General features: G+C 42.9%; 1 protein-coding gene across 1 annotated transcript in view; it reads right to left on the bottom strand.

Annotated features, from left to right (window-relative positions):
• Positions 1-1,728: 1,728 nt before the first annotated feature.
• The window catches only part of ABCA4 (ATP binding cassette subfamily A member 4), a 140,153-nt gene continuing 121,753 nt past the window's right edge, over positions 1,729-20,128 (bottom strand). The window contains exons 36-50 of the mRNA XM_072997977.2: positions 19,651-19,820; positions 17,239-17,416; positions 15,906-16,021; positions 13,709-13,856; positions 12,759-12,882; positions 11,335-11,464; positions 10,658-10,778; positions 9,853-9,915; positions 9,653-9,759; positions 8,856-8,997; positions 8,426-8,560; positions 7,419-7,522; positions 5,237-5,329; positions 2,877-3,126; positions 1,729-2,320 (exon numbers count right to left, since the gene is read on the bottom strand). Coding sequence (XP_072854078.2) covers positions 2,198-2,320; positions 2,877-3,126; positions 5,237-5,329; positions 7,419-7,522; positions 8,426-8,560; positions 8,856-8,997; positions 9,653-9,759; positions 9,853-9,915; positions 10,658-10,778; positions 11,335-11,464; positions 12,759-12,882; positions 13,709-13,856; positions 15,906-16,021; positions 17,239-17,416; positions 19,651-19,820 — 2,004 coding nt within the window. The 3' untranslated portion in view covers positions 1,729-2,197. The remainder of the gene's footprint in view (positions 2,321-2,876; positions 3,127-5,236; positions 5,330-7,418; positions 7,523-8,425; positions 8,561-8,855; positions 8,998-9,652; positions 9,760-9,852; positions 9,916-10,657; positions 10,779-11,334; positions 11,465-12,758; positions 12,883-13,708; positions 13,857-15,905; positions 16,022-17,238; positions 17,417-19,650; positions 19,821-20,128) is intronic.

Below are 20,128 nucleotides of genomic sequence, written 5' to 3'. Positions count from 1 at the left end.
TTAGAAGATGTAATATAACACTATCTAGAGGTACTGTACATAGTTGCGCATTCCTTCACTGTAGGGTAAAAGACTTCCTCCACCAACCTAGTATAAGTAAAAACACAAGGTATATATTTCACATCAAAGGATAGCTGAAAAACACTGGTTTGGCAGGTATTTCTGGAGGTTAATGGAAAATAATAAATCAAAGGTAATGGCTTTTAGGGCCAGATTCAAGTTTTTATATACATTTCTGAATAGTCTTTGAATTCAAAATGCTGAAAGTGATTTACTATGCAGAATCATAGAGATGGCAGGGCTCTTACAGGCCATTCTAACCCACACCAGAAACGCAGAAAAATTAGAACTAGTATTTTCCCAAGAGAAGGCTGCCTACCCTGTGGCTGAAGACTTCCTGTGCAGGAGAGCCCATCAGATCTTTGGTGCCATGACTGAGCTTCTCTTTTCATTAAGAGGTATCTCCTGATGTTCAACTGACATCTTGCCTGATGGAGGAACATGAACATTCCCAGTTCATTCAGCTTTTCCTCACAAGACTGTCTCGCCGTATCCCTGACCATCTCAGTTGCCATTCTACATTCTGCATGGTATGGAATGGTATATTGTATTAGATTTGTGATTTGACCTTGCAGGGAGTGGGAATCACAATGCCAGTCATTGTGTTCGTGATTTTTCAGTGACCTCACTGGGGAGCAGGAAAGTTTTAAGAGTTATACAGGGGTGAGCAGAACGAAAAACTTGTTGCCCGCCAGATGCTGGTGGATTGCCATTCTTGGGATCTCCCATCCTTAACTGCCCAGGCTAAGGCACATGGGAATTGCAATATCTGGCAGTCCAGAAGTTACCCATCTTTGATATAGGAGAAGCTTCCTATGCAGTTCTCCATTCATGTGGTTATGGTCCTGGCAACAACCATGCCATGAAATTAACTGGAGGTTAACCTGCTACTCTCTAACATAAGAACTGGGGGGCTGGGTTGTTGGTGGAATACAAATACTGCTACTTACTTGAAAAAACATTTACCTAGAACACAGCCCTACGGGCAACCTGTAGCACTGAAACACAAATGAATGCAAAGAGTAATAGAAGTTACTGAGACAGAATTTCGGACTCAACGTGAGCCTTAGAATTGTGGCATTTCTACAGAATTCTACAAATATGGTGTCAGAATTGAGACCACCCTGGGGATCTCTTCCATGTGGGTTCCTGTTGATGTTTATGGAATAGTATACAATTATGAGCTAAGTCTAAACTAAATCCAGGCTCCATAAGATTTTTATAAAATGAGAAATGGCACAACCATGAGCTCCACTGTTAGTGTGCTGAATGAGCCGGAAGGAAAACTGAAGTACTATCCAAGCTTTGGAATGTTCCTTATCTGCTGACAAAAATTCTTCTCAGCTAAAACTGTAATCTGGCAAAAGGGAGCTGTAAGTGTAATGAAGGCCACAGGAGAGGAAATGTTTCCTGCGAATACATAAAACTTTGCTATTTCACAGCTTTCCATGGGAGCCCTTCTCAGCTATAACCAATACTGTATATCTGTTGGAATGAAATGTAAAAGAGTAAGACTTGTGCTTAAGTACAATGAAGTCCTAATTTGGACCCACAACATAAAGAGCAGAGTTTTACTTCACTGGCTGTGAAGTTAGGATTAACATCTCTGCAGTTTATGTTTTTGGTTTACAGTAGAAGTAAGAAATAATGGACATGTCCACTAAGCTGTTGGAGAAGTTCACACACATATATTTGCTCAAGTGTGATTGTTCCACCGAACAGGCAACTGAGTAGCGTCAAAATCCTTCTGTAATACAACAATCGCTTATCTGTGCCAGAGCGCCTGAAAGTGCATTTATATTTCAACTTGTTTACATTATTCTGCTTGTAAGAAGCTTAGTATTTGTAGTACAGTAGGATCCCCTATCCATGGGATCAATATCTGCTGATTCACTTATCCGCTGGCTGGAAATACTAAATACCCCTCCCCAGAAATACCAATTTATATATATTTCCAGGATGTGTTTACCCAAACTGACCACTAGAGGGCGCCAAAGACCATGTATAGTGTATAATTCTGCATTTTTCAACATCCACGGGGGAGGCTTGAAATCGATCCACCGCAGATACCCCGGTCCTGCTGTAGTGTGGCATGGTGTGGTCCTCAGTGGTTAGCCATTTTGCTTCACCAGCTCATCTATGCAGTTGACTTCCTAAAGTAGGCAGGAGTCACTTTCACCTCTCTGTTAGCTCCTGCTGCACGAGGGTGTAGAGGAATTTCTTCATCTTCCATCTGTTGTTTCGCAAAGTTTACAAAAACCTGTAGGAAGAAAGCACAAAAAATAGATAATGATTCATCATGCGAAGGACATTCAGCCCCCTTGTAAAAAACACAACAGTGGAGGCAAAGTAACTCTTTGGAAAGACCTCACTCTGCTTTTTTACCAGCCACACAGTTCTTGTGTTCATTAGTGCACAGTGTTTGGGGGGGGGTGGCACTTTGCTTCTGCCTCAAACCCTGTAAGACCTTGGGCCCTCCTGAGAGATGTTGCTGTTTTAAGGTGGGTTATATATTGTGTGAAGGATTTTGTACAAACTTACTTCTACAAAGGCATGGCATAGTCATGTGACACCACGGCAGTGACATTCTCTAAATAGGTGCAGCAGTGAGGTTTGCAAAAATTGGCCTTCCTCAAAGAGGCTGACCACTCTGTTCTTTAAACAGCTTTGCCATTTCAAAGTACTGTAATACGCTGGTTACAAATAAAAAAGCACATGATCTTTAACTGCGCACTATCAAAGGTGGTAACAGACGGTGGTGTTTCAAGTTGGGTCGCTTCCAGGTCCAGTATATTTTAAACTTTTTTTAAACTTACCTGATCAAGGGTAGTTTGGGTGACAGAGTATTCTTCAATATGCAGCTGTTCCTTGTTGGAGAGAATCAGCCGGAAGATCCTGGCCAGCGAGGAAGTGGATACCTGGTACTGCAGCATGTTGTAGTGCTTTTCCCTCTGTACGCTACCCGGGAAGTTCAGCTGGACGAACTGCTCCGCCAGGCTTAGGTCTGGAGGCAATCCAGGTTTAGGGGGCTTGATTTTCATGGTGACTATGTATCCATCTCCATATCTGTGAAATACCCATGGGTTTGTGACATGACGGAATTACCACTCCTGTAGGAATATTACTAAAACTGCCATTATTAAATACCTCATGAAATGACTAAAAAAAAAAATTCCAAGTGGAAAAACATGAGGCCCAGGCAAGAACACAAGGAGGCATTTCAGAGGCATGCAATAGATACTGCAGAAAGCCATGGGACCTCTTTAATAAAGGACTGGACCACACTGAGAACCATGAATAATTTATTGAGACAACAAATACATGTGCCCTCATGACCAATATATATATTTTAAAAATCCCTCCCTGTTTTGGATTCCTGCCATAGAGGAACAAAATAGGAAATGTGAGTAACAAAATAGCTGTGTATTTGGATTTACAAAATAGATTTTTGGTGTGTTTTAAGTCATGGGAAGAGACAGCAAAGTAAACAGATTTTCATAATGTGTTTCATCACGGCGAGAGCAATGTGAACATACCTCCGCCACTGGTTTTGGAGAAGACAAGGTGGACAATGCAGGGACCAACATGTTTCTACCCGCCTTGAATAACTGACTTTGGGGCGGGTGGGTGGGGCATGGACTGCTTGAGTTGGGACCCAAAGGAGAGCAACCACACCTCCATTTGCACAAGGGGCTTCCACTGCTTCCACTTTACCCTCTTAAGCTCCCCACAAAGCCAAACCTGAGACTTGATGGGTCCTCTGGGATAGCCTGGAGCAGGGCCGGGGGCTGCAGCAAGAGGGGGAACTCAAAAGTTTATAAAAACGGTGATAAGCATTCCAGTTAAAGGAACTTGTAGTACACAACCAGATCAATCTGATGTTGGGACACGTTCCTGAGGAGGCAGAACTCGCACACGCAATAGCCTTCGTGGACAAGTGAACCCATCTCTACGTCGACTTATAAGGGAGCAACCCACAGTGCGCTTCAAATTTTGAGGGTCCTGAGGCCCCTGGAAAGGATTGCTCCCAGAGGGACCCCCTCTCTTCTTCCAGGGGTGGGGGCTGCCACTGGCTTGCCTTTTCTTCTAGGCTAGAACTGCATTCTGCCAGAAGAAGAGGATCAAGTAAGCAGAGGGGGCTGCTCTTCCTCCTGTCCTTTGTCCATGTGGTTGGACAGTCAGGGAAAGACATGGCATCAGGGTCTTTCTCTCCTTGCTAAAGCGTAAGCTCCGGTCAATGCTCTGTGACACCAACCCTGGCGCAGGCCTTGAGAACAGCTCCAGCAGCGACCCTGTTTGTTCAAGCGAAAGGAGTGGTGCAATGGGAAAACAAACTAAAAAGGCCTCCATCAGGTAGATCCTATGGCCACGGATGGAACAATTTCATAGTCATGCTTCTCTTGAAAGCTCTGAACAGGTGCAAGCAATCCAGTGGTGGGATCCACAAAGACCACAAAGGAGAAGCCAAAGAACTGTACTACGGCTGGTGAGGGTAGGAATCGCCTCCTGCTCCCATTAACATTAATTTCTGCTTGTGCAAAACCTAGTGGACTATGCCCTAAGATTGCAGCACCTAGACACTGAGGCCAGAATCCTGTTGTGTAACTTTACACCAGGCACCGCTGATGACATCATCAGCGGTGCTTGTTTTCAGGGAATTAGAAGTTTCTTATTCCTCCAACGAGCCCCTTGGTTCTAAGGTTGCCTCGGCCAGGGCTCCCTTATGTCCCGAGGAAGACCTTGGGAGCTGCGGGACCAGACGCAGGGACTCGTTAATGCTGGGACTGACAAAAGCAGTTTTGGGACACTGAAGAGTCCCCACCACCATCATCACCAATCCACCACCAATCTCATGGCTCCCAAAGTCTTCCTCAGGATGACAAAGATCCCTAAAATGCTTCAGGACCCAGGGGTTGCGGGGGTAGAATTGAAAACTTACCATTCCCTGAAAACTTCATGGGATCATGAGCATTGTGTGGCATAATATATGGTAAACCACTCAGAGTGGCCTTGCAGCCAGATGGGTGGTATAAAAGTCGAATGAATGAATGAATGAATGAATGAATGAATGAATGAATGAATGAATGAATGAATGAATGAATGAATATGTTTGTACAACAGGATTCCAGCCAGATCATCCTTACTAAAATGCTTAAGAGATGAATGCCCAGCTTACTTGTATTTGAGATGCTGGATGGTGCCCAAGCATTTGAAGGTCCCCTTCACCATGATGGCGAGGCGTGTACAGAGTGCTTCACATTCTTCCATGCTTGGAGAGAGACAAAAAGAAGGCAGAATTTCAAGCTTAATGCAAAAACAATCTCCCCATACTGACAGAAAACAGTTCTGTAGTCCCGGCTAAGACTTACTCATATTAGGCCAGGCTGCAAGTAATACATCTCTAATAACAAATGTCCCAGCGTGGGCCTGTCACGATGCACAGGTTTTGCAAAAGGAACTGGGAAAGAATGATCATTTGAACCCTTGAGATTTAAGCCCATCAAAATACTGCACAATATTGCTTCATAAAACAAGTGGCTTAAAAACAGATTTCCCAAAATGACTGAAACCTTCTTCCTTTCAACAATGTAGTATCATATTCCCTTGGAGCATTTTCTGGACCAAAAAAACATTCTGTGTCTTTAAAGTAAGAGGCAGGTGCCGCTAATGGTAGTTGCCAGGGCTGCTGTGAGCTATATGTTCAACTCTCTCAACAAGTAGACAGGCAATGATGCTACTCCCTTCCTGTTTCCTCTTCCAATGAATTGTGAATCGTATGGGAGTGTGAGAGTGTCCAAAACCTATACAAATCAGCATTTGTTACAACAAGGACCACTCTGGTATTTAAATAGTTATCTGGAGCCAATACAATTAAACATCTCATACAAGATCCCCACCCTGCAAGAGATCATGATACTTTGTTGAGTATACAAGAACCCTACAGTTGTCTGGGAAGTAAGGTCTCTTCTTTGATAACATTTTCTGACATAAATATTTTCAGGGTGTGCATTGCAGTCCATGAAAACATATATTACAAACAACTTGCTAGTCTTTAAGGTATCACAAGGTTACAGATGTAAATTCTCTTCCCCTGCCCTCACTGCAAAATTAACATCCCCGCCGTGCAAGAGATCATAATACTTTGTTGAGTTCATGAGAAGAGATTAAAAAGCATTTCTGTGAGAATTAATCAAAGCCAAGCAATTAATACCTTAACACAGTGCTTTAACACAAAGACTGCAAATTGCACAAAATAATGATAGCTGCTGCTTTATTGCATGAATTTTTAACGATTAGAAAGTTAGAGTATTGAGCTGGGACTAGGAAGGCTGCAGATCAAATCCAACTCAATGATAAAGGTTACCTTGAGCTAGTCACTATCTCTTGTTCTAATATACTTTATAGGTTTGTTGCAAGTACAATAGGGCCCCCTATCCACTGGGGATTGGTTTGCTATTATCCATGGCTTTAAGTATCTGCAGAGGGCTTGGAACCAATCCCCAGTGGGTATGGCAATACACAGCATGGTCTCTGGTGCCCTCTAGTGACCAGTTCTGATACTGCATATGAAAATATTTTTTTCCTGGTTATTTTCACATACATTACCAGAACTGGTCACTAAAGGGCACCGGAGACCATGCTATGTATTCTTCACTAACAAATATTCATAGCACAGTCCCTGGCTCCCTCTAGTGGCCAGTTCTGGTAATACATGTGGAACAAATTCCTGGATTTTTTTTCTTTTATTCTAATATTTTCAGACCACCGATAAGTGAAACAGCAGATAGTGATCCCACAGATACAGGGTGTCCTGTTGTACAAAATGGTAGGATTGAATGACAGAGACTGACCCAGATTTCTTGGAAGGAAGAAGGACAGAATAAAAATATAACTCCACCACCTCCCAAAAAGAAAGAAACAGAAACCAGAAATCTCCTAGTGTCTTCCAGACTATTTTTTGTAAGTTTTTGTATGTTAAGGCACACTTTTTCACCTTGGACAAACAAAAGCTTATGGAAAATAGAAACTATTTAGTCCTAAACTAGTTAGTTAGTATTACAAGGTGTCTGTTTTTTCTTTTGCTACAATAGACCAACACAGCTTCCAGCTAGATTATCTTTCCCTCAAGGAAAAAAAAATCTTCCTTTACTTGGGAAACTAGCACATCATAAAAGAGGTTAGGCAGGTTAAAATCTCTCCACCTGTTCCCAACAATGATAACTTTTAACCCAAAATCTGAAGTGCCACAATGCCAGGTCCATATCATATATATTTTTTCTGAATGCTTGAATCAGCTATGAACTGTGAACAAGGATTTAGATTCTAGTCCTAATTTTATGTGAGCCAATTTAGATTACCTGTGTGAGGTCAGAACCACAGCTCTTCCATCTCTGATCACACTAACAATCGAGTTCCATAAGAAGCGTCGGGACTTAGGGTCCATTCCTGTAGTGGGTTCATCCTATAAGAACAGAACAACAACAGCAGCAATACAGATGAAGACAAAAAAAAATCCATGTGATCCTTGTACACTGTCCAAAGGCAAAGACGTGTGATACATTTATCAGACCACTAAAAAAAGTCACACACAGAAGCTAACTTTCAACCCCACACAGATCTTCATTAGGGTGGGCACCACAGAGCTGTGGATGATACAGTAAAAACAGAGAAGTTCCAGAAATCATGGCCAGATGTGCCTGCCAGATTCTTTTTTTAAAACTAAGCTGCAAAATGGGGGCTGCAAACTCAAGTCAGAGGTGTAGGTTTCAGATTCCATCTCTGCTCCTGTCGATTGCAATGTCCCTCTAAGATTTGTTACACAGTACAGCTGGCACTGTCAAAAAAAATTGCAAGACATTCAGAGTAACCCTGTCTCCTAACAGGAGTGCTCGTGTCTGCTGCTGTTTGGAAGTCACAGGAGGAAACGGGGATCTCAAGAGGCAGAAATGGAAATATGCCTCCTTCCCCATTCTCCCAAACACAACTTCCACTGTGGTACAAAGTGCCAAAAGGTTCAGGGGTTTAGTATTCTTACTTCAGCACATTCTAAAAGTAAATCTGCTTAAGCATAAAAATCACACGAGTCTCCAATTTAATTTGGGGGCAGGAGGGAGAAGTGCCTCTGTTGTCAGAAGTTCAGGAAAAAATGTCCATGAGAGGGTATTAGTGTTCAATGTGGAAAGGAAGAAAGGCAGGAAAAAACACGGCTGGAAGTTGGGGTTGGACTGGCTGTCTTTGGGTGTCTGCGAAATACTGGAGATAAGTACCAGCAGATTTCTGAGGGAGACTATTTTCACAAACTTGCAGCATTGCACTGAATGCTGTTTCATCCGTTCTCTGGTTTCTTCACCATAAAACTACTTACCAGGAGGACTAGCAGAGGACAACCTATCAGTGCAATGGCTGTGGAGAGTTTGCGCTTGTTGCCACCGCTGTACGTGCCTGCCAACTGATCTCCATACTCTATGAGGCCAAGCTTTTGAATTCCCCACTCTGCTACCTGTGGGAGGAAAAAAAAAACAGTAGCGGTTCACTGCAGCCCTCAATGAGAGTGCAGTGCCTACACATACTGGGATCCTCTTAGAGCAGGAGTGGCCTGCACGTGGTCCCCAGAGACCTAATGCTGCCTCCATCCCAATGTTTAATAACAAATTGGCCACTAGAGGGTGCCATGAGTCCTTTTCAGTTAAACAGGAAGCCTCTCTGCATCTCCACTATTTTAATAAACATGTTCCATATCTGAAGCATACAGCATCATGTACAATAGCAAGGGCTGCGGAAGGCATCTTCCTTACCCGCTCCACCTCTGCTGCTGGGACTCCACGCAGACGTCCATAGAGACGCAAGTGCTCTCTTCCTGTGAGCAGATCGTCAAGAGCATCGAACTGTGGACAGTAGCCCATGTCTTGATGAACATCAGAGATATGATTCAATATGCTAGAAGAAATATATATATATGTTTATATATGGCGGGAAATATATATATATATGTGGCAGGAAAATCCCATGAAAACTCCAGTCACATTCAGTTATTACCTCTGAAGAAGGAGGAGAACAATCTTAAATCAGGGATGTGAAAATGTTGACTTCCAGATGTTGACCTACAGCTACCATTATCCTTTACTGTGCTGCCACTGGCGTAGCATTGGGGGGGGGGAGCACATTCTTAGGTATGTGTGCCCTTCTTGCTCCTCTTCCTTGTCCCAGCAGCCTGAGTCTGAGTCACCAGGGGTGCTAGGCCCGCCATTGCAGACCTTGAGCAGCTCCAATGTTGCTTCACTGCACCACCCAAGGGGCTTCTCCTACCCCAGTCCATGCCCCCCCACCATGTGTTGCATCACAGAGCTGGCATATGCCCCATGCCCCGCAATCCCTGCCTTGGCCCAGGTACTGGTAATTCATGCTACACCACTGGGAAAAGCATCTCTTAAAGCACTGGGAGCAAGTACAGTTAAAATCACCACATGGAGGACGTCACTTTTAAATGCATGTTAAGCATATCATCTAGCTTTATCTTTAATTAAGAGATAGAGAACTTCATCCCTTCTTGACTAGACTGCACTAGGCTCTTCTGGCATTTCTCGACAATTACCTGTGGCCGGCCACTACTGCATCTCCAGATGTTACTTGAGTATCTCCAGTCAGCATTTTGAATGTTGTCGTTTTGCCAGCTCCGTTCACACCCAGGAGACCAAAACACTAAATTATAAATCAGCACACACTTGATTACTTTCAGAAAATTATTAAAAAAATAGTCACTTTGAAATAACATGACAGTGACAGATAGCTCACCTCTCCAGGACGAACACCAACACAGAGTCTGTCCACTGCAGGTATGTATCTTCCTGCATAAATCTAAAGTAAAATGAGAATTTTATAAATAAATAAAAAACCTCATCCATTTCTTCCAATAAATCTACAACTGATGCATTCTATTGGAGCTTGACATGTACTGCTTTTACAAATAAGATGGCATAAAACAATGGCCAAAACAAACAATCCTCCAAATTAATACGGATAGCTTAGTGGTTTAGGTATCTGGTTGTGGAGCCAGAGGTTGGGAGTCCGATTCCCCCACTGTGCCTCCCTGAAAGGGGCTGGACTTGATGATCAGTAGAGTCCTTTCCAGTTCCGCAGTTCTAAGATGATTTGATATTAGTAAGACAAGATAGAACAGCTCAGTATGGTTTGGTGGCAATCTGTTCCCCTAAGTAGCAGCAAGACAAAAAGTTCTCACAAGGAGGGGAGCATCGTTACGGCCACAGAAGGAGCAAACATCTCTCCACTCATTGGTCCTGATCTAGCTTCCCCTCCACCGTCCCATTTCATAGGCTAACAAAGATGCACTTTAGTACGCTGAACTACCTATAAAAACATCATGTCTAGTCTGGGCTTAGTATTCATTTGCCAAACTAGCCAATTTGTGCAGGTGGAACCAGAGAGTGCAAGCTATCTCATCTTTCGGCTCAGAAAGCAAATATCTTGGGCCAGCTCTCAGAACCCCCTAAATAACTGCATATTTCATATTTAAATCACTTTCCTTTCTATGGTAAAGGTAAAGAAAATGCGCAATTTCTAATAATTCCTGAAAAATTACCTTGGTTAGTTCTTGTAATTTCACAATGTCTGTTTTACCACCTCCACTCATTATCCGTTGTCGTTCCTCAGCAACATCCTCATCTTCATCCATTATGGGCATGAGATCCTTTTGGTGAAGCCTGGCAGAAACCAGATGGGGAAAGAGTTGGCCATTCTGTCCTATACCAGTGGTGCCTCGCATAACGAGTGCACCATTTAACGAGGAATCCGCATACTGATGCGGATTTTGCGATCGCTAATGCGATCGCATACCGATGTTTCTTCGCATAGCGAGGGGGAACAGCTGTTCGGCGGTGGCCGCAACACCAAAAATGGCCGCCGGAACCACCCAAAATGGCCGCCGGAACCACCCAAAATGGCCACCGGAACACCCAAAATGGCCACTGGAACCACCCAAAATGGCCACCAGAACATGGGGAAACATTGCAGAACGGTGAGTTTTGGGCCCATTTGGAACGCATTAAACAGCAATGTTTCCCCATAGTGAAGGTTAATCCGGAACGGATTAACCTTGCTATGCGGGGCACCACTTGTATCTGGATGCAGGCTGCATCAGCTTCTCTTGCCCAATGCACATACACATACATGCCTTTTGAGTGAGACCGATCAACTCGTCTGCTCTAACAAATTTCAGACAAGGTAAGGACTCAAAATACTGAGAGGTCTTCAACGTACCGCTTCATAGAGAAGAAATTATGCTGTGCCAGAAGATTCAGAAAAAAATAGATGACTCCCTGCATGGCGAGGGCAACCATGTTCTTTCCAGCAAAATCCCAGTGAAATGGATCCAAGACGTGCTCTTCACCTTTAGAAGGGAACCGACCAAAATCATGCTAGATTACTATCTGAATACATTGTAGCTTGTCTTAACAAAATTCCACTGCAGCCATTGAATTTAGATGCAAAGATCTCCTTGAACGTATAATACACATCACCTAAGATAGGTTAGGCAGGAAATCTGTCACATATTCAGCTCATGTTGAATATTCAGTATATTCAATATATTCAGCACATATTCAGCTTTGTGGCTCATGTTGTAGTCATGAGCCACAAAGTTGAATTGACTTTTATCAACCTTAATAGTCCTAACAGGGGTTTCAAGATAAACAAGCTATTTAAGGAGTGGTTTTACCAGTTCCATACCCCCAGTGAGTTTCCATGGCTGAGGAGCGAGGGCGGGGAAGTCCTGGGTCCTAATCCTTGTCACTCTATCCACTGCATCAAACTGGGTATCCCCACCCAGTATATAATTATTACTAAATGAGTAATACTATGTGGGGGTGGGGAGAGTAACAATTAATTCAGTTTTCAAACCATCACATAATCATATATATTTTTGGAAGTATATGAATAAAATGTGTAAATGTCAGGTAAAGCAAAACACTAGCAAATAACACAGCACAGTACTAAATCCAGAGGAGAGGCTAAATCAATGTGCAAAGTAAAGATGGGAATGAACTGTGCGTGGTCTGGTGTGGTTTTGCACTTGGGCTGCACAGCTGTTCCATTGGATGCTCTGGCTTCCCTTGCCCCGCCTCCTCCAGTGGGTGCCCACTCAGAGGCAGTGTCTGGAGGAGGCAGGGCTGGGAAGCTGCACCAATGGCGCTGAAGGGGCACCCGCCGGAGGAGGCAGGGCAAGGGAAGCCAGGGCAGAACAGCAGTTTGTGCCCATGTCTAGAATGGGATAATTGAAAACAACCTCTCCATATGAATCTTTAATAGTTTTAAGATTTCAGGGGTAAGACCTTCTCTTTCTCCAATGGCCCCCACAGGCATGCCTGGTGAAGACACAAAAGAAAGTCTTTTTTTGTGGCTGCCTCCAAGTTGTGGAACTCCTTTCTACAGGAGGTAAGGCTAGCCTATCTTTGCCTTTAACATAGGGAAAGATGGTTCTTCTCTTCAGGCAGGTCTTTGGTTACTGGCTTCAAAGAAAGGAACTTTTATAAGAGAGTGCTGTGCTTTTAAAAAAAACACTTTTTCTCAAGTGTGTTTCAAATATTTTATACTCAAAATATTTTATACTCAAAAAAATTTATACTCAGAAGCTTTTCTAGGCATAGCAAACCCAGGAACATTCTCATGTGTTATTTTCTACTTACCAAAACGTGCATATACATCAGTCACAGCTTGGTTCATAGCTAGGTCAATGAGTGCCCGGCCCAGGCAGAAATGAGGCAAAACTAACAGGATATTTTTCAGTGTTTTATTGAACTGCAGCAGAGACTGCAAGAGATAAAAACACAAAGACTAGTACACTACCCAGATGTATTCCAGTACTTGATTAATGTTAAGAAAGTATCTGAGATTAGATTGACTCTTCATTCCTATGAGACTTTGCTAATAAGTGAAATCTGAGGCAGCATATGTTGTGTTTATGGGGGATGTGCAGTTGGAATGAGCTTGGCAGAGACGCTTCCCTCTCTGGTCCCGCTGGAGCAAGGGAAAATGAGGGAGCCTATACAAGTGGCTGCTCTATATAATCTCTGTCAGTGCTTCCCAACCTTGGGTCCCCAGATGTTCTTGGAGTACAACACCCAGAAATCCTGGGCAGCACAGCTAGTGGTGAAGGCTCCTGGGAGTCCAAGAACATCTGGGGACCCAGGATTGAGAACCACTGATCACTGTGATGCCTCTGTGATGCTGAGGTTAATGGCAGCTGGCGCCTGTGGGGCAGAAGACACAGCAGCCAATGGCAGACCCTAAGCACAGGTGGCAGTCTGCAGCTTCTTCTTACAAGTTCATGCTGAGTATGAGGCTGGAATTCAGCAGGAGAGGAACGCAGGTGGGTTCCTGACCCACCTCCTCTGATAAGGGAGGTAGGAGTTGTCTGGCTGAGCACAGTCTAAGCCCAAAATGGGGCAGTGCCCCATGGAACCTCATGGCCACAATCCAAAAGCTTTTTTGGGGTGGGTGGGTGGGAAGCTTCCTTTTCAGCAGCTGCTCCTGCCAAACTTGCTCCTGCCAAACATGTCAACATAGATTCCTCACTCGATCACGATTAAAAAGTATAATGGTCTCATTGCAATAATGTTTAAGAAAAGTCACTCACCGGGTTGTTTTCAAAGAGCTCCAGGATAAATGTAATGGCACTACTATTGATACCAATGAAGAGGTTAATGCAAGACAAGGCAACGTAGGCAGTGCTGGGGATGCTGAAGAAGCAAGATGCTGGGTACATCATAGGGATTATAGCCCACCTGCACACAAAACGTAGCAGTGAGGAGAGATCAGTGTATGAAACCCTACACTGATTTTGTGGGTTGACCAAAGTGTGGCTAGTGCATTACACATCTAGGGTGAACCTTGTGGCGCAGTGGTTAAAACTGCTGTACTGCAGCCAAAACTGTGCTCACGACCCGGGGTTCAATCCCAGGTAGCTGGCTCAAGGTTGACTCAGCCCTCTATCCTTCCAAGGTCAGTAAAATGAGTACCCATCTTGAGGGGGGCAATGTGTAGCCTCCATAATTAACTGCCCAGAGAGTGCTTTAAGCACTATGGGGTGGTAGATAAGCAGCACATCTTGCTTCTTCTTCTTCTTCTTCTTTTGGAACAACTGAAGTTTGAACTGGAACTCCCATCCATTTCAGGCAGGATGGCTTAAGGAAACGATTATGGGAGCTGTAATCCAACAACCTATGGAGAATCATGGTTCCTCAATCCTGTTATAAATGGTCACTGAGTAATGAGTTATGTCAGAATTCATAACCGAGTTCTAGCATCTATATATTCTACTAGCACCCCAAAAAACTGCCATCAAAAGCAGGATCTCCCTTTTTATCTGGGCCAGTTCACACATACATACTTACCACTTAATGACTGAGGCACAAAGTAGGGATGCGCATGAATGAACAATTGAACTACTGTATTGTGCTTCAAACATGGTCAGAATTCTCCTATAAGCTGACATGGGCCTCAAACACAGTGTTTTCAGAAGAGCTGATTTACATGTTCACCAGTGAGTGATCAAAGCTCTAATTCACGCAAACAGCAGATGAAATCCTAAACCTCTTCCGTGGGGCTGCAGGAAGAATCCTTCAGCTAAAAAAGTCTATAAAAGGAATCCCATGCACTAATAAAAACATAATCTCATTGATACAGTATTTTGTTCTCTGTGTGCAGGGAGATACACGACAAAGCATGTAATGAAATAATGCCTGGCACCTTGTCTACATGGGCAATATTATGTTTTGGTTTTTTGTATATACTTGCCCCAAATGCTGAGAAGTCACATGATATCCATAGATGAACAAAGCATTAGACTCACACCTCTTTTAAACTGGCAGTGCATTATTCTTATAAATGTCTTTTGCAACTTCTCTCAAACGGCATCAATTTAAAAAATACAAGAGGGCAGATCTAAGCCTACACAGTTGTGGGCTGCACAGTGCTTTTTGTCTTCAAAGGACTTGATTACTTGATGCTATGACTAATAAGACTTATCTCTCTCTTTCCTGTAAAAAAAATATACATGGCTTTCTCATGGGAGTGAAAGCTAAACCAAAACCAATAAATCAGGACTAGACTGGATTTGTGCCTCTTTTTTAATCATGAGGTCAATACAAATGAGTGCATTCAAAACAATTCTGCACTATGAGAAACTCTGATCTGATGAAAGGAAATCAAATCTTACTTGCTCTTTCAAAATCCTGAAAGATCAAGAGTTCTGTCTAAATGCCTTCTCAGATATTATTGGGGTGGGGAGGGCAAAATGTAGCCTGCATAATTAAATTATAAAGAGTCCAGAGAATGCTTTAAGCACTATGGGGTGGTATACAAGCAGCACACTTTGCTTGTCGCTTTGCTTTTTATAGGTTGAATGAAGAACTTACAGCTCTTATTATAACTGACAAGTAGGTACTCAAAAAGTTATTTTGACACCGATCTATATTGTATCTATATTATAATTAGAGGAGAAATCTGTAGGTACTTTGGAATTACTCTTCCTCTACAGCAAAAATTTCTATCCAATTTATTCAATTACATTCCTTATCGTTTAATGAAGATTTTTCTAGTGGTCTGATCAAGTTATCATCTTCCTTTGCCTTTCAGTGGTGTACTAGTACCACACAGCTTGTTTCTTTTCTCTCTCTTTTTTTTTGTTAAAACACACACAAGTAGTATCCTTAACAAGGTATCTTTCTAAATCGTTATACTTTCTGAATAAAGCACACATCAGTGTTCTGAATATCAAGGTCACTCTGTCTCCGTAATTTGCTAGGAATTAACAAAGTATCTAGAGGGCTTACCCATACAAAAGTAGCAATGTAATTAGTGCAGGAAGGTTGCTTGGTGATGTGTAGGCTTTCTTTTTGAATCCAATGAATATCGCCACTACCAAGCCAGCACTCACTGTGTAATTCAGCTGGCGTAAGGAAAAGAGAAAGAAGCCAGTTGAGAAAAAAAAAAAGCTTTAAGTTATTGGAAACTGAAGTCTTTTTTCATTTCTTCTAGAATGCACTATTACATGTATGGCTTGCCTAGCCTTAACAAAATGACCTCAAAGCTGCCTAGCATGATGGGTCTTAGCTATGAAGAGAAATGATAATTGATTATCATGTTCTATTCTGCACATTTGAAGTGTTAGAGAATTCTGCTTAAAAAGATGGTGGCAGAAAGACACATGGATATGAATCAGGGTGGGGGCCATGCAGCCTTCCAGATGTTGTTAGGCTACAGCACCTATAGTCTCTCACCCATGTATATGCTGGCTAGAGTGGAAGAGAACTGAAATCCAGCTGCATCTGGAGAGGCGCATGTTTCCTATCCCTGGTGGGCAAAACGTGGGGAACTGGCAGAAGGTTGAATTAAGGGTTTTGTGTAAGTGGGGAAAGGCCTCAGCTGCCATTCAATGGAGTAGGGTAATATTTAAGGGCCGGCTACATAAATAATCATGCTTATAGCAGGCCCATGGAAATAACTGGCATTTACCTCAGTCGTGACCAATTTGTCTCATTTATTTCAACAGGTCAGCTCTATCAGTGACTGAATTCTGGATCAAATCCAGCAGGCTGACTCAATCTAATGGAGTTTATATTCAACACTGTAAATTACATCAAAATGGCAATTCTTTGAATGGAAGGTAAATTAAATGGCATATAGATGAAGATTAGAGTGCATGGATCGGAAAAGAACTGAAGAATCTATTGCAGCCGTTCTCTCAATCTTTGGCCCTGAAAATAATTCTGGATCTGAAACTTGGGTCTAGATGACCAGCAGAAAGTCCAAAAGCTGAGAATCACTGGCCTATTGGAATAAACTCTTCTTTCTAATAAGGTGTTATGACAGGTTTTATGACAGTATTCAAGTGGACGTTGGATGTTCTCCAGGAATATATGGAACACCTGTCTATATGAGGAGCATAGGAAGCTGCTTTACATCAAGTCAGTCCACTGGTCTGCATAGCTTAATGTTGTCTACAATGCCTGGTTGTGGCTCTCCACTGTTTCTGGCACAATGCTTCCCCAGAGCCATGAAGGACTGAATCTGAGACCTTGATCACGCAAGTCACACACACTGCCATTTGAGCTACAGTGTCCCCCACTCTGACATTTTCTTGCATCCCTCACAGGCATTACTCACTAAGTCCCAAAGGAAGTTGGTGAACCAGTAAATGAAAGGGCTCACACCACTGACAAACTGGAGGTGTTTGGCTTTGGTCACCCGCTCCTGGATCAGGTACAAAACAAAGCTTGCAGGGACGAAAGACATGGCAAAAATCACACAGATGGAAACAACGGCATCTACTGAAGTGGTCAGCCTGCAGTGGGGAGAAGTGGAGGAACAACCCATGAGGAAGAATAGAAATCAAATGAAATAAATTTATTGTCATTGTAAGTATATACATAGTATACACATAGAATGAAATTCACACAGACACCCAGAGATCAGACCCACATGCACACACATAAAAAAATCCCCAAACACTCCCCCCACTAACCCCCCCCACTAAGAACATGAACATCTGTGCTGCAGGCTAAGTAACACTGTCCAACTGTTCATTGCTGGTGGTCTTTAAGTTCATTATTAAGTGCAATTATAGCTCTGGGATAAAAACTATTCAGAAAATGTATGGTCCAAGTCTTAATCGTTCTGTATCTTCTGCCAGATGGCAACAGTTCAAAGAAGTTGTGAGCAGGATGGGAAAAGTCTCTAAGGATGTTGTGTGACTTCCTCAGGCAGCGGGATGTGAAGATGTCATCCAGGGTTGATAGCTGGAGTCTGATGATATTCTGGGCAATTTTAATGGTTCTCCATAGCTTTTTTGTCCACTACAGCGCTACTCCCAAACCATACAATGCCATAGGTTAGGACACTCTCAGTGGTGCTTGGATAGTAGGGCAGAAGTAAATGCTGAGATAAATTTAACTTCCCGAGCATTCTCAGGAAATACAGCCTCTTCTGTGCCTTCTTCACTAGCATGTAGGGATTTATAGTCCATGAGAGGTCCTCTGAGATGTAAGTGCCCAGAAATTTAAAACTACCAACCCTCTCCACTTCAACAACATTTATGTACAGTGGTAAATGTACATTTCTCTTCCTCCTAAAATCAATTATGAATACTTTTTTTATGTTAAGTGTAAGATTATTTTCTTTGCACCACAGTATCAACCTTTGTACTTCCTTTCTGTAAGCAGACTCATTGTTCTTATTTATGAGCCCCACCACCGTTGTATCATCCGCAAATTTAATAATTATGTTGCTGTTATACAGTGGGGTGCAATTATGTGTGTACAGGGAATAGAGGAAGGGACTTAGCACACAGCCCTGGGGAGCTGCTGTACTTAGGACCAAGGTAGAAGAAGGGTGAGATCCCATCCTTACTGACTGTGGCCTATCTGTCAGAAAGTCCTTTACCCACACACAAATCTTCTGAGGTCATTCTAGGTTGATCATTTTAAAAAACAACCTATTGGGTAGAATGGTGCTAAAAGCAGAGCTATAATCCACAAACAACAGCCTCGCATAAGTTCCCTGTTGTTCTAAGTGACTCAATGCAGTATGGAGAACAATGGACATAGCATTATTAGTAGATCTATTTCTCCTGTATGCAAATTGCCATGGGTCCAAAGAAGGTGGAGGACTAGCCTTAATGTAATCCAGCACCAATCTCTGAAAACTTTTCATAATAACAGATGTTAAAGCTACTTGTTTATAATCATTGAGAGATAACACAGCTGACTGCTTGGGGACTGGCACTATAATAGATGTCTTCAGAACACTGCAACAAGGATTGAAAATATCCGTAAAAACTCCAGCTAATTCTGCAGCGCAGCCCCTAACAACTCGTCCGATGATTCCATCTGGTCCAGTTGCCTTCCGAACATTAATATTCTGGAAAGCACATCTCACATCTGGCATCTGCAGTAGTAGTGGTTGTCTGTTGATGGTAGATTCTAGTGATGTACTATAGACAGTAGGTGCTGGAATAATGGTTGTTCTTGTTTCCACCTCATAATGGTTGAAAAATTGATTTAACAGCTCAGCCAAAAAATCACTGCTGCTAAACAGACTGTTTTTGTTACTCTGCCCCATGATTTGTTGCAGGCCATGCCATACCCAACAAGTGTCAGAGCTCTCAAGATGTTGAAAGCAACACAAGTTATCGCTGGGAGGGCCCTCTAATGAACACTTAGGCTCAACAGGAGATCCATGGTTGCCACCAAAAACAGTAATCCCATGCCTCATATTCTGGCAATATCTAGTATAGCCTCAACCTGGTGCCCTTCAGATATGCTAGCTAGATCACAACTCGTACCATTAACTAGCAATGGCTGTAGTGTTAGAGATGACAAGGGAGTGCTGCAACTTCACAACTCCCAGCCTTTCCAGTGGTTACGCTGGCTGAAGTTGGAGTCCAGCAACCTCTGAAAACCCCACATTTCCCCACCCCTGACCTAAAGTAACATTAGCCTGCCCTCCACACCCACATTCCTCTCTCTTCTCTATCTTATGGTGCTCAGGGCAACAGAAAGGAAGGAGACGGTTGCTTACACTGTAATCTCAGAGAGCTGGTCCTTTGTGAGGTTCAGTGGATGGTTGATAGCAGTTATTCCGTATTCCTCACGGTCTTTGCCTTGTTGCAAATTGGCTCTCAGAATTGCATTGTTGGCTGTGTTAAGAAAACTGACCATAGCGTGCCAACCTTTGTTGTTAAACCACACCTGCAATAGAAGAACATGAGCTCCTCAAACCAGCATGGGGCAATTGGAGGGACTGCCGCTGCTCTATTACACGACTAAGCTGGGGGGTGGGGGGAACTGGGGAACCTATTTCAAATGACAAGATTTCAAACCGCCCCACATCTTTCATTTCTTCAACCTGTCTCACTCGCCTTTTCCCTCACCTTTCAAAAAAGGCCACAGAAAATTCTCATATCTCCCAAACATTCTAGTTTTTTCAGTCTTTGAAGGCAATATAACAAGAGCCATTGTTCATTTTCATACAAATACTTGCTTCTCTTCTTTTGCTC

Source organism: Pogona vitticeps, chromosome 4 (assembly GCF_051106095.1).
Source record: "Pogona vitticeps strain Pit_001003342236 chromosome 4, PviZW2.1, whole genome shotgun sequence".
Lineage (NCBI taxonomy): Eukaryota > Metazoa > Chordata > Lepidosauria > Squamata > Agamidae > Pogona > Pogona vitticeps.
This window is presented reverse-complemented; position numbering and strand designations above follow the sequence as displayed.